Here is a 13623-nt window from a genome sequence, read left to right as displayed (position 1 = left end):
CTGTGGACTTCAACTCCCAGAATCCCCCAGCCAGCATAGCTGGCTGGGGAATTCTGGGAGTTGAAGTCCACAGGACTTAAAGTCGCCAAGTTTGAGAAACACTGGTCTAAATGGTTTTATCTTTCAGAACCAAAAGCCTACCTCGGAAGAGATAACCATGATAGCTGACCAGCTGAAAATGGAAAAAGAGGTGATCCGTGTTTGGTTCTGTAATCGGCGCCAGAAGGAAAAAAGAATTAACCCACCTAGTAGTGGAACCAGCAACTCACCCATCAAAGCAATGTTCCCTTGTCCAACTTCATTGGTAAAAATTCAAAACCATTTGAATTGTGTTAGATTGGGAAATAATGTAACAATTTTTGCTAAGAATAGCAAGAGGATGATGTTGATATTTTTGCTCTTAAGGATCTCAAAATCCAATACTTATGATGAGTGGGCATTAATTACCCAGTTCAGTTCTTATTTCTATTTTGTAGTTGGTGAAGAAAAATAGCACCGAACACATGCAATTCTAAATATGTATTTAACTCTCCCTTTGTAGTATGTTAATGTATTTACTTTCATTCTTACACACACACAAAAAGATTAATGATTTTAATAATAAAAGACAGCTTGTTACAGTGAATAGCTAAAGATATATAGAAGTTTTCATTTGACTCCTTTATTCATTTGTGAGATCTTTTTTTTAAAGGCTTCAGCTATTTTCTTTTGATCTTTAGGTGGCAACTACACCAAGCCTTGTGACAAGCAGTGCAGCTACCGCTTTGACTGTCAACCCTGGGCTCCCTTTAACCAGCGCAACTGTAACTAGTTTGGCAGTCTCAGGTAAGAGGCCATTTAGACTGAAACTGAATCTAAAAGCTTGCTCTTAAACATAAAATTATCATCATATCTATATACTTTATCCTCTCAGAGTACTTTACAAAAATATGCGTGTGTGTGTGTACACATACATACATGCATACATACACGTAAACATACACATATATAACCATCATAATAAACCCTAGTGCTTAAAAATAATCAATGCAAATATTTTTAAAAATGTTCATTTAATGCACAGTAAAATAATAGAACTATTTAAATGCAGCCAAATTCTGACATAGTAGTTATACAAAAATGTAGGGGTGAATAAACATACCTGCAGTGGGTTTGGTTGTTGTTGTTGTTGTTGTTTTTGAAAGAACAGAAAATGGAACTAAGCCAAACTTCTGTCAAGAAACAGTTCCATAATTTAGTTATCAAGTCAATGGATCATTGTGTTGCCCATATTCAGATTTACTGCTTTTTAAAAGGACACCAAGGTTTGTTTGTTTGTTTGTTTGTTTGTTTCAATTTGTAAATTTTTGTAAACTACTCCTCTCATAAATAACTCTTAATTCAGATTGAGGAAAAAATGGAATGACGTCTGATAATATATTTAATAAATACTTACAATTCATCAGTATGCAGCATCAAAATTATTATTTCTTCTGAAGTCTCTCAGTAAAAAATATATCTTTTGTTGTATCATATTTTCCTCTACTAACAAAGTAGTCCATACAATTAAGTCATCTGCCTTTCTACAAATCTTAAGCATTTTTATATCTCAAATAGTAATTCTGTATTTGGCTCAAGAACTTTACTAAAGTTTACTAACTTTACTTGTACTAAACAACACTGAACTTTAGCTTAATCAAGAGTTGCAGAATAAGTCAACTGATTTAAAATTTAAGGCATCCATATTATGTTAATACTGTTCTTATATAAGAATTTTGTTTCTTAACATTGTGATTGCCTAAGGTTTTGGGCCATATTGAGTTTTTAAAATAAATTACTGTTAGTCTTTAATTGTTGATGCGAAATGTTCATGCAAAAGAATCACTGAGTGTGTAAGGGAAGAGAGACTAAAATCAGTTCAAGTGATATGCATACTTGACTCCCTATAGTTGTGCTTGAAACTGTCTTCTGTAATAGGATTTTCAACCAATAGGTACAAGTTAAAATTCACCTTATATAGTTTATGTGGAAATGCTTTAATTGGAGCAATAGAAATATTGAATAGAATGATATATAATTCCATCTTTAAAAAAAAAATCAGAGATCATTGCTAATTTTTCTATAGCCAAAATGGTTGCATTAACAAAAAGGAGATACCAACAGGTTTGGGGAGCTCCAAGATTTGCAGAGGTACAAAAAAAAATCTTTATGAAAAATAAAAACCAAAATGAATAAAATAGAAACAGATTTACAAAAAGGGTATTTTCAATGCCACTCAATTTCTGACTGACTTGCAAAGAGATCAGGAGTCTCTTGTTTTGGACGAAGAACTAAGATAGTAGTATTGCGATTGACGAGGAAGTTGATAGCATCAGGAAATGCATGCGAGTCCGAAAAGAATTAGTGTTCAGTTCTTAGTTGAATTAGATTTCTTACACATACCAAATGCCATATATTGCTATGAGGGGCCAGGCATGGTTGGAAATAATATTGTGTATTTCTCAAAAGAAATAGGCATATGAAATTAGCATATTCCATCCATGAAGTTTTTTAACACTGTCATAACCTTTGCATCACTAAACAGGACAGTTGTTAAGCAAGGATACTTGTATCTGCCCTGAGTTAGCCACTATTTAAATTCAAGTTAATTCTTACCCTTTTGTTCCATCAGAGTAACATTGGCTCCATTTAGCAATGTCTCACCCAGGTACTTCAAATATTGTATTGTTTTAGGCACCACAGAAACCATACCCAACAATACCGCAACCGTAATTTCTACGGCACCTCCAGCTTCCTCGGCAGTAGCATCACCCTCCCTAAGTCCTTCTCCTTCTGCCTCTGCTTCCACATCTGAGGTATCCAGTGCCAATGAGACAACCACAACACAGACAACCTCCACCCCCCTGACCTCGGCACTTGGGTCCAGCCAGGTGATGGTAACTGCTTCTGGTCTGCAAACTGCAGCAACAGCTGCACTACAAGGAGCTGCACAGTTGCCTGCAAATGCAAGTCTGGCTGCTATGGCAGCTGCAGCAGGATTGAATCCAGGCTTGATGGCATCTTCCCAATTTGCAGCTGGGTGAGTATCTTTAAAACTTGTTTTAAAGTTCAGGGAGAGAACCTAGGGGTCATCACACTTCAGTACCTTTATCTAGAATATATGGTGATTAAAAATCTACATATCTTGTTAATTCTCTGTTAATGAAAGTATAACAGTAGAACACCTGACACTTTTCCTAGTTTAAAAATATTTAGTGGCTCCTTGTACATATTTCTATCACTTTACTCTTCAAATTTTTACAGTGCTATAGTGTGTTATTGTATAACCAAAATTAAATAGTTTATTTAATAGATCTACTTCAGTTCTTATAGTTAAAATTCTAGAAAAAGATACATTTTGCCTTTAAATTAACAACTCACCTGTTTGTTTGTTTGTTTTTTGGTTGTTGTTTGGTTGTTTTGCTTTGCGTTTTGGATTTACAGAGGTGCCTTACTTAGTCTCAATCCTGGGACACTAGGTGGTGCTCTCAGCCCGGCTCTGATGAGCAACAGTACATTGGCAACTATTCAAGGTTAGTTACTACTACATTATACTTTATGTCCCTGTTAAGTTTCTTTTTTTCTGTTTTGAAAGCTGTAGATATTATGTATAATTAAAATGTAAAGGCCTACTTGAAATAATTTAACAAGGACTTATTTCTAAAGAAACATGCCGTAGTTTTCGGAAGTATAAGACGTACCGGAGTATAAGACGCACCAAAGTTTTGAAGAGGCAATTTTTTTAAAAAAGTAGGTAGGTAGATAGAGGGATAGAGAGGGAGAGAAAGAGAGAGAAATGCAGTAGGTAGGGAGGGAGAGAGAAAGAGTAGGTAGGTAGGTAGGTAGGTAGGTAGGTAGGTAGGTAGGTAGATAAAGGGATAGAGAGAAAGAGAGAGAAATACAGTAGGTAGATAGGGAGAGCGAGAGAGTGTGTGTAGGTAGATAGGTAAGTAGAAGGATAGAGACAGAAGTAGAAATAGAAAGAGAGAGAGAAATACAGTAGATAGGGAGAGAGAGAGAGAGTAGGTAGGTTGGTAGGTAGAGGGATAGAGAGAGAAATAGAGACAGAGGGAGAGAAATACAGGAGGGAGGGAGGGAGAGAGAGAGTAGGTGGGTTGGTGGGTAGGTAGAGGGAAAGAGAGAGAGAAATATATAGAGAGAAATACAGGAGAGAGGGACAGAGAAAGAGTAGGTAGGTAGGTAGATGTTTCCAGGTGTATTTATCCATGTGCTGACAATCTGCAGCACCTAAAACTTTGTTTCTGCTGGCACAGCACTTGGTCAATGTAATTCTCATCAATCAGTTAAAGAGCTTTCCAAAAGGGAAAAAAAAGTTTTTGCACTCTGCTAACCTCCCAAAAACGGCCCCCCAAAATTGCATGCATATCCTTATGAAGGCTTATAGAATGCTCGTGGGGACTGGGGGGTGGGTCATTTCTGCCCTCCCCAGCCCCCAGGAGGTCTCTGAAAGCCTCTATAAGGCTATGCACTGCCATTTTGGTGAAGGGGTCAGGGCTTTGGGAGGCAAAAAATGCTGTATTCGATGTATAAGATGCACCCAGATTTTCAGCTTCTTTTTTGAGGAAAAAAGGTGCATCTTATATTCAAAAAAATACGGATACATGAATAAAAATGTCTACTTCAGTCCATCTTAGGATGAAAGGCACCAAGTAAGCCTCTGATATACATGTTCACATATTAAATTACATAACAAATCTTTGATACCTTAACTACCTTGTAACTTGCTTTGAACTCAGAGAGCTTGTTAGGATCAGGGGTAAAACCAAAATATATACAAAATTTCCCCAAAATGTTGGAAATATTGGGAAAATGTTACTTTCTCTTCATTTCTCTCTATCTAAAGGTGGCAAAGATACCTAATTGTCCTGCCTCTTAATTTCCTTACAAGAGGCCCGTGTGGTAGGGTGGACTGAGTGTGAGTGATTGGTCCAAGGTCATCCAATCAGTTTTCATGCCAAAAAGATGCCTGGAATCACATTCTTGTGGTTTCTACACCAGCACCTTAACTGCTACACCAAACTGGCTCTCTTGTGAAATAAACAGTCACTTAAAATACCCCCTTCCATTTGAATTTGGTACATATGTAGAAGTATATCTAAGTCTATTTGGTTTCTGAAGTTACAGACCAGAGATTTCTGAGGATATGAGCTCAGTGATTAAAGATGCTTGAACACCTTATTGAACAGGCAATTCAAATCTCATTATGTGGTCAATTAGGCAGAATTGGCAATCAAAATACCCCCACTGTGGCAAAAAAAGAGGGTTTCTCATCTCCCAGCTCCTTGATTAGAGTCTAAGGCAGTGTTTCTCAAACTTGGTGACTTTAAGTCCTGTGGACTTTAACTCCCAGAATTCCCCAGCCAGCTATGCTGGGAGTTGAAGTCCACAGGAAAAGTCGCCAAGTTTGAGAAACACTGGTCTAAGGATTATTTGCCTTGATTTTGGAAGTCATCCCAAGTTTTTAGAAATGCAATTTTGTGATTTTCATAATCCTTCATAATGAATCTAATGAACTTTCATTTTTCAAATCTGTATTTCCTATGTGGCCAAAATTGTACATTTCCTTACGTGGAAAATGAATTTGCAATGCAAATCATTAAAGAGACCTTAAAAGGAAGTTCTTTTCTTTTTTTTTATGTTGTTTGCCTGTTGTATTTTGGGGAGGTGGCTGCGTTAATGTGGATATTTATTATTCCTCTTTTTAGCTCTTGCATCTGGTGGCTCTCTTCCAATAACATCGCTGGATGCAACTGGAAACTTGGTATTTGCCAATGCTGGAGGTACACCCAACATCGTAACCGCCCCACTGTTCTTGAACCCTCAGAATCTTTCACTGCTCACCAGCAACCCAGTTAGTTTGGTCTCTGCTGCTGCAGCTTCCGCAGGGGCCTCTGGGCCAGTTGCCAGCCTTCATGCCACCTCCACCTCAGCGGAATCTATCCAGAACTCTCTCTTCACAGTGGCTTCAGCCAGTGGAGCTGCTTCCACCACCACTACAGCCTCCAAGGCACAGTGAGTTGGGCTCAGCTGTGCTAACCCTAGCCTGTTTCATGCTGCAGTGAGATTGGCTGGCAGCTGGGCTTCTGAACTGCAAATTATGTTTGGCTTCCTCATGCCGTCTTACTGGGGACAAGGGAGAGAAGGAAAAATATTAGAAACAGGAAAAAAAAACAGCAAGAAAAAGAAGGATTGAAAACTGGGACAAACAATTGCCTAATTTTATAAGAAACACTGTCTTTTCAGGATCGCTTCATTGATTGGAGAACTTTCTAACCAAAAATGTAAAAAAAAAAAAGGACTACTTATCATTTCCAGCAGTCTCAGTGACAGGTTAAGGTGGGTTATCAACTCAAACATAGGAATGGGTTTTCTTTTTTCTTTTCTTTTTGATCTGAATATCTTTTTTTAATTATCTTTTATTGGTCTGTTGTACAGGCCATAATGTCATACAAGATGTTTATAATCTTATCAATCGTGTTGGGGGTTCCTTTCTTAACTGGTACAGTTTAGGCAGGCCTGTATTACTTGTGTATCTCTTTATGATGATTATTATTTTTTATATAAAGAGACAAAGAAAGTTTGGACACATTTCTCTTTGCTCCTGGAACAGTTTCAGTGAGCTCCCATGCCACTCAGAAGGAAGGGAGAAGAGAGGGAAGCGCGTGAATCACAAATATTCTTTATAATATCCTTGGTGGAGCGTTTTATGAGATTCTCTCAGAAGTGTTGGCAGTTAAAATAAACATACTGAGGGTCATGTGCAAAGATAGTCCACACATGTGAGGTGGGAATTTTGTTTAGACAGCAGTTTGTTCATCACATTTGGCCAAATCTAGCCCTCATTTGCACGTCTTTGGCTCTTGTTGATCCAAGGGGGAGAGGATTTGGCCTGCAGAGTCTGTTTCAACTATTGTGGTAAATGATTCTCTTATTTCCTAATTGCATGGAAATTGCCACTTTACAACTTTGGAAATACTTCTGTTATTTACTTTCTCAGGAGACTGCCTATATTGCTGATAACTCATATACGTCCACTAAATCTTCCTACCAGCTGTTTGGCATAGGATTTCAAAAAAGAAAAAAAAAACCTGCATTGGCTCATTTTTAGACTTTTTTTTTTCCTGAAGTCTCTTGCTTTTATGATTGTATTTTGAATTTAAAACATTTCTGTTCCAGAAGTAAACTGGGTCACATGAACAGGAAGTACCATTTACGCCAACACAGCCATAACAAGCAGCCTTGTAATCTTGTTCCATTGTAAACAATCTGTAGTGTTTTTACCATTGCTTGCTGCTGTGGGAAATAGTGATAAGGGGTGATTGGAAAACAGGCCAACTTGCTGTGGAGTACGATGAGCACTGGCATGTTGCATGTATTTTGCAATGTTTTGTGCCGTTTCTGGTTTTTGCTGCTAAATCATTTATGGCAGTAAACATCTCTACTAAAGAGGGTAAAACTGTTCTCAAGCATCAAGTAGTATGTGCAAACAACTGCTGACAATGGATGAGAGAGAGAGAGAAGGAGGAAAGGAGACAGAGAAAATGTTATATTGACTTGAACTCAGATGAAAAGAAGTTGGATCACTACCGCATAGCTGGCACTTTCCTATCTCTTTGAGACAAATTGGAAAATATCAGAACTGTTCAATGTTCCTTTCTATTGCTATTTGGAATATGGGGAAGAGGGACAAGGAAGTTCCTAAGCTCACATAGCTGCAATCCATTACTCCACCCCCCCAAAAAATATTGTCTCTCATCAGCTAATAACAGAAAGAGAGTTCATTTATATTGCCATCTCCGGTTGATGACTCCAGTTTGCAATCCTGTATTAACTATCAACTGGTGCAAATCTGTCTCCTCTCCACCTGCTATCATGCTGCCTGTTCTCTGTTCATCTATGAATCTTCAACTTCCTGATTCACAAGCTATTTAAATGTAAGAAATTATTTCCTAAAACTGAAAAAAAAACACTTGTGAACTGTTACGCAGGGAAATGAGCAAATGTCCGTCTACCGTCTTTAATGTGTGTTTATTTTTTTTAATGTTTTATTTTTTTAAAACTAAGCTTGAACCAAAGTCAATTTCTAGCAAGCTGCTGTACTAATGGACTAGTTTGTATAAGTGCAGTTCAGATGCAGAGAGGTGATAGATGCTACTGACAATTTCTTTTCATTTGTTTATTATTTTATGTAAAAATTGCTGCTTGTTTTAATCTTTTGGTGGGGAGAGGTTGATCTTTTTGTATATCCTTAGGGCAAAGTCTTAACTTGATTATTTTCTAATTTCCATGGTTTGGGGTGGGTAAATAGAATGACAATGGCAAATGCTTACTAATTTAGCTGATTCTGCATTTTCCTTAGCAGTTTGGATCAGTCTAAATCCTGAGATATGCTATTTCCATAATTCTAGTCTCAGAATACAATTATAATATTTTGGGTCAAAAGTTTAATTGACTTATAGCAACAGCATGCTACAGTCAAAGTAGGTAAGAAGGCAGGAGAATATTCAAGATGCTGGCCTATAGGCCATTATATTGACTAATTTCTACCAAAGTAAATATCAGTCCAGTAAATGTTTATTTTGTCCATTGAAAAAAAGATTTTGCTTTTTTATACATGCACAAACACACACATAATTATAAAAGCAAAGAAGGTAATGGCGACTTTTGATTGTGTTTGCTCACCCGTAGGCTTCAAGGAAAAGGTCCTATGGATTTATGAACCAAAAAACAAAAAATACCCATTTTATCATCATAAACATTTCAAAGAAATTCAGGGAAATTAATTTGGCTTGTCTGCCTGTAATTGATTAGGTTCACTGTTTTTGTTAGGTGTGAAGCTTTGATACAGAGATACTCAGAATTCTAATTATCTCAGATGATTGCTATAAAACATTTATAATTATTTTAATTTGCTCATACAATGCATGAATCCAACAGGCATTGTATCAACTTATTTATAAACATTTTTCAGACCTTTCCATTCTTCCCTGTGTCGTACAAATAGCCACACTCTTAAAAGGTGTTATAACTCTTGTACCAGAGAAACTGGAAATTCAGAAACAGACAAACCAGCAATTGTTTGGTTGAATTGTTTGATTTAAGTGGTTCAGTTATGTATTTGATGAGTTATCAGGAGATTGTTTAAAAATTTCCAATAATACAAAAATACTGGAGTTTTAATGGTTATCACTGTTTATTATTTTGCCACCTACTTAGTTCTACTCAGTAATATGCATGCTCCATACATTAACATAAATATTATTGCACAGTCTAAAATAATCATCAGCTTCCATAATATTTTAATAGTTACAATTGATTTAAAACTTCAGCAAAATATCAGATGTGTACAATTGGAGAATCTGTAGGAATAAACAATATGGATGGCCAGAAAACGCATACATATTCTAGTAGTTGCGAAAACTTTCTGATAGTCACTACAAATGCAGTTTATGCACTCAAAAATATGTGCATTGTATATGTATCTTCTAATAACTAGAGACGATCACTTATTTATTCTATCACTTGAGTTAATTGTGTTCCAATCTCTCATGTTCTAAAATATGTAACAAGTGATACTGTTTCCATTTCATAGCTAAGTTATTTTGTTTTCCTATTCATCACATTCGGTGAGACACCATTTTATAAACCAAAATTTGCAATATTATTCTTATTACCTTATTTTACATCAATCTTATATCTGGTATCCTTCACAGAATTGGATCACCTTTCTCTTTGCCTCAATACAGAAATAACACTGGCTGAGGGTGATGGGAATTTCAATCTAGTGCATCTGGCAAATTTCAGATTAGAGATGATTGCCATAAAAATTTATTAGTGATTCATGGTGGAACAGATAGATTTCTATCCTAGTTTCTCCAGTCTTTGCAGCTGAAGATAATTTCTGAAAGTTGAACAATCTATGTTCCTTTCAAATCGGGAGGAAACTTTTGATTACCCTTAATGAAGCCAAAATACCAGAATGTTAAAGGTGTAAAAAGAATGACATCTTGAGAAAATAAATCTCTTGACAAATATTTTAAGATACAGTCTGAGGTTAATCTAACTTGTGAGTATTTACGGTCATTGAATTAAAGTAAATACTTTCTGCAGTGAGAAAGTTGTTCTGTACAACAGGTGTTGAAAGCATTGAACCCATGAAGTTTAGAATTTCAAAATTGATTTTCCATTTTGATCATGTGCTACCAGTTATACATTATGGATTTCATGTACAGGATTCATATATGTGACAAGCCTCATTTGAATAGTTTTTTAACAGTTTACTTTTGAAGAGCATAACATTCATGCTTTTCTGATGTATTATGGCTCCTTTTTGTTCAGGGCTCGAAGTTTATGTAAGACAATTAAATGTAGACTTTTCCCCCTTTTTCCCCCTTTCCTTTGGAAATGTATAAATCTGTCTATATATATAGCAACTTTATTGAAACACAATTATTACAGCCATGCCAATAGACTGTCCAGTTATCCTGTTGATTTAAGAATGTCTTCTAGGCCACCTGCAGTAGCTCAACCCACTGAAAACTCATTGGTTTTATAAACATCTTCCGGCAATATATAATATTGATTCTCTGGCCATTTGTAGCTTAATGCTTCAAAGCACAAGAAATAAGCCAACAGCCTGTTGAACTGTTCAAGTAACACAGGGAATGAGACCTATTACTATTACCTTTTTTTTCCGGACATAGAGATGTTTTTTTCTTGAATACTAATACCTAGGATCTGTAGACTGACTGTATATGAAATATGGATTATATCTCTCAGATGTGGCAGCACTGGAATGGCTGAACTCTCTAAAAATATTGGACCTTTTTGCCATTTCTGTATCTATTCCATATACAGGTCTATATATTCAATGGTTTTATTTGACGCCTACAGAAATTGGAAATAATGCAGTGATCAATTAATACTCCCAGTATCTAAATAACCATTAAGAGAGTGGGCCACATTCATGTTAACTTTAGTAACCTGATGTGGCAATATCAAAAGGCAAGATGGATAGGAAGAATTCTTTTAGAGGAAAGTGCAATCCCAGGTTACATCTTATTTTTATCAACAGAGATTAGATCTTAGAAACATTACATGTTGGCCCAAAGATGTAGGCATACTTTGTGGCGGATACCATGCTTTTGAGAATTTTAATGTAGTGAATGAGGATTCAGGTGGCCAGTGAGGGAAATACAGCAGTCTTTCTCTGCTGCTGAGAAACAATGCAATCCCAAAGGTTGGATCCACTTTTTCACTTTCAGTTGCCAGAGGAAATAATGTTGCACCCTGACTTGATAGAATGCATTATATTGCATTACAATAAATGTAAATTTTAGCTATATACTAGATAATTCAGCCAAAGATGGTATATGTCATTTGAAGATATAAGGAAGAGCAGAGGAATTGCAAAATTTCCAATGCTAGAAACCAGGCTTAAAATCCATCGTTGCCTTATTCTCCTTCACTTTTCTTTTCACTTGTATATGATGTGTGGAAAGTTTATTCAGATAGTCATTTTTATCTGGGCTCTTTATTTATTTTTTTGTCTGTCCTGATTGATATTTTACCACAAACAAGAATCTAGAACAATGTAAACTGGCTCTTTGTTAAAAGATATAGCCCGAATTTAATTCACTATCACTGATTAGCAATTGTTTATGTTTAATTCTGACAGCAAGATATAATAAGTATATTGCCAATATACTCTAATTTTTCAATCCAAACCAAAATTATAGACTGGGAAATTTTTGCCAGTAAGTAAATGTAGGTATGCAGCCAGCAGTGGACAGGCTCTGAAACTGTGTTTGGCATTTGGGGGGCAAGGAGGGTAGAACAGGACCACTGAAATAGGGGATTTGAGTCAAATGAAATGTTACAAGGAACAAAATAGTAAGCAAAACATATATTTCTAGAACCAATTTTCCCATACAAAATGAAGCTTGCAAATGGTGAGCTCTGAAAAATATTGTTGAGGTCTTGTTTTAGGAAGCCCTCCCATCCCACCCCCTATTAATTTAGTATGAAAATAATGCCGGTCCCCTTGTAATTTCAAACACTGGAGAGATTTTGCATAATAAATATGGAAAATTGATTTCTGACCTAGTAATCATTTGGCACACTCTGGGATTTGATCTGGCCATTTTGCTTTTGGAGTTACCAAACTATATTGATGGTGCAAAAGTAAATACGTGACTTTCTATTTTGTTACATACAATGAATAATAAACCATGCTAGCAAACACATTTTTTTCAGTTACATTTGCTTAAAATAATGTTAGCATTAAATTACAATTCTCATTATGATTCTCATACTATAGATGGACCAAACAAATGGCATGAAAGAATATTCTTGACCTGACTCTTTTCCCTGTTTTATCTCAAAAGTTTGAAATGTTTATACTTAATCTGTGTATCCCTATATGTACTTTTTAAATATAAATCCTACAAGGATTCAAAATTTCATAAATGTATATAGGAAAAAGTTATCATAGAGTAAACACTACCAGAAGAAAAATCTGTTGATAAGAGTTGTCTGACCTTAGGATACATTGGCCAATTTTGCAAAGCTACATTCTAGTATTCTTAAAGCAATATATTATTTTAAAATCTCAGCTGCATAATTCTTGTTCTGTGCAGCATTGGAGCCAAATTTAACTTGTCAGCATTTCAGATGATTAGGTGGGAAAAGTTAAATCATACCCCTGAGTATTTCAGTTGGATTTGAATTCCTTTCTTAATGGTAAGAGGAGAAGAAATACAACTGTAATTAGTGCCAATTCATTGTCCTGAATTCTTCTTACTTTATTATGGATTATTTATTGGTTTTTAACATTTTAAGTAGGTTTTTTTATTGTCCACTTATTTTTTGCTATTGCTTTCAAATTCATGATGTCATATTGGGTCTAAATGGAAAATGATTTTTTCATTCTATTCGTATTTCTACTAGTCTATTTTAAACATACACCATGCAATACTAAACAAATTTCTATTTTCATGATATAGAAAGACATCTAAATCAACTGTTAATGAAAATCTGAAATCAAATCAATCTTTGATTAATCTCTCACTCCCTGCCAAATAACAATTTATAAATAGGAAGCTCAGTTTTTAATTCTGGTTAATTATCAATAGCACATGCCAGACTTTGAATCCCTTATTTAAGAATATGAAGCTATTTCACACATTTAGATTTTTCCTAAATGAAATACTATATCCCATTTTAGGAAACTATAACGTAAATATGCAGCGGATGTTTACCTTTGCTCTGGGAACACAACCTGCATTTCTACTGCATGCACAGAGATTTGCTCTTAAGGCAAATTACAATGATCTTTGATTCACACTGGAACTAATGTAGCTTTATTACTGAGAAGGAAAACTATTTACGATGTTTAATGTTGCTGTATATGTAGATGCCTCCTGGCACATTCTGACTTCTGTTCAAACCTGTGTTGTTGAACTGAACGTTAGTATCTTTGTTATATATTTTCTCACCAGGAGAGTAAAATGAAGACATCTTGACTGAAATAATTCGGAAGATCACTCCGTCCCTTCTCATCTCTTGTTTTTAAAGCAGGCAATG

General features: G+C 35.7%; 1 protein-coding gene across 6 annotated transcripts in view; it reads left to right on the top strand.

Annotated features, from left to right (window-relative positions):
• Positions 1 to 11721, top strand: part of POU2F1 (POU class 2 homeobox 1) — a 113222-nt gene extending 101501 nt beyond the window's left edge. For all 6 annotated transcript variants that reach the window (XM_081953344.1, XM_081953342.1, XM_081953341.1 and 3 more), the window contains 5 exons: positions 128 to 304; positions 720 to 825; positions 2713 to 3058; positions 3463 to 3551; positions 5745 to 11721. In XM_081953344.1, the coding sequence (XP_081809470.1) occupies positions 128 to 304; positions 720 to 825; positions 2713 to 3058; positions 3463 to 3551; positions 5745 to 6055 (1029 nt within the window). In that variant the 3' untranslated portion in view covers positions 6056 to 11721. The remainder of the gene's footprint in view (positions 1 to 127; positions 305 to 719; positions 826 to 2712; positions 3059 to 3462; positions 3552 to 5744) is intronic.
• Positions 11722 to 13623: the final 1902 nt, after the last annotated feature.

Source organism: Natrix helvetica (assembly GCF_964273705.1).
Source record: "Natrix helvetica genome assembly, chromosome: 4".
In the NCBI taxonomy this organism is placed as follows: Eukaryota; Metazoa; Chordata; class Lepidosauria; order Squamata; family Natricidae; genus Natrix; species Natrix helvetica.
The sequence above is the reverse complement of the archived record's forward strand: the minus strand, read 5'-3'. Positions and strand labels throughout refer to the sequence as shown.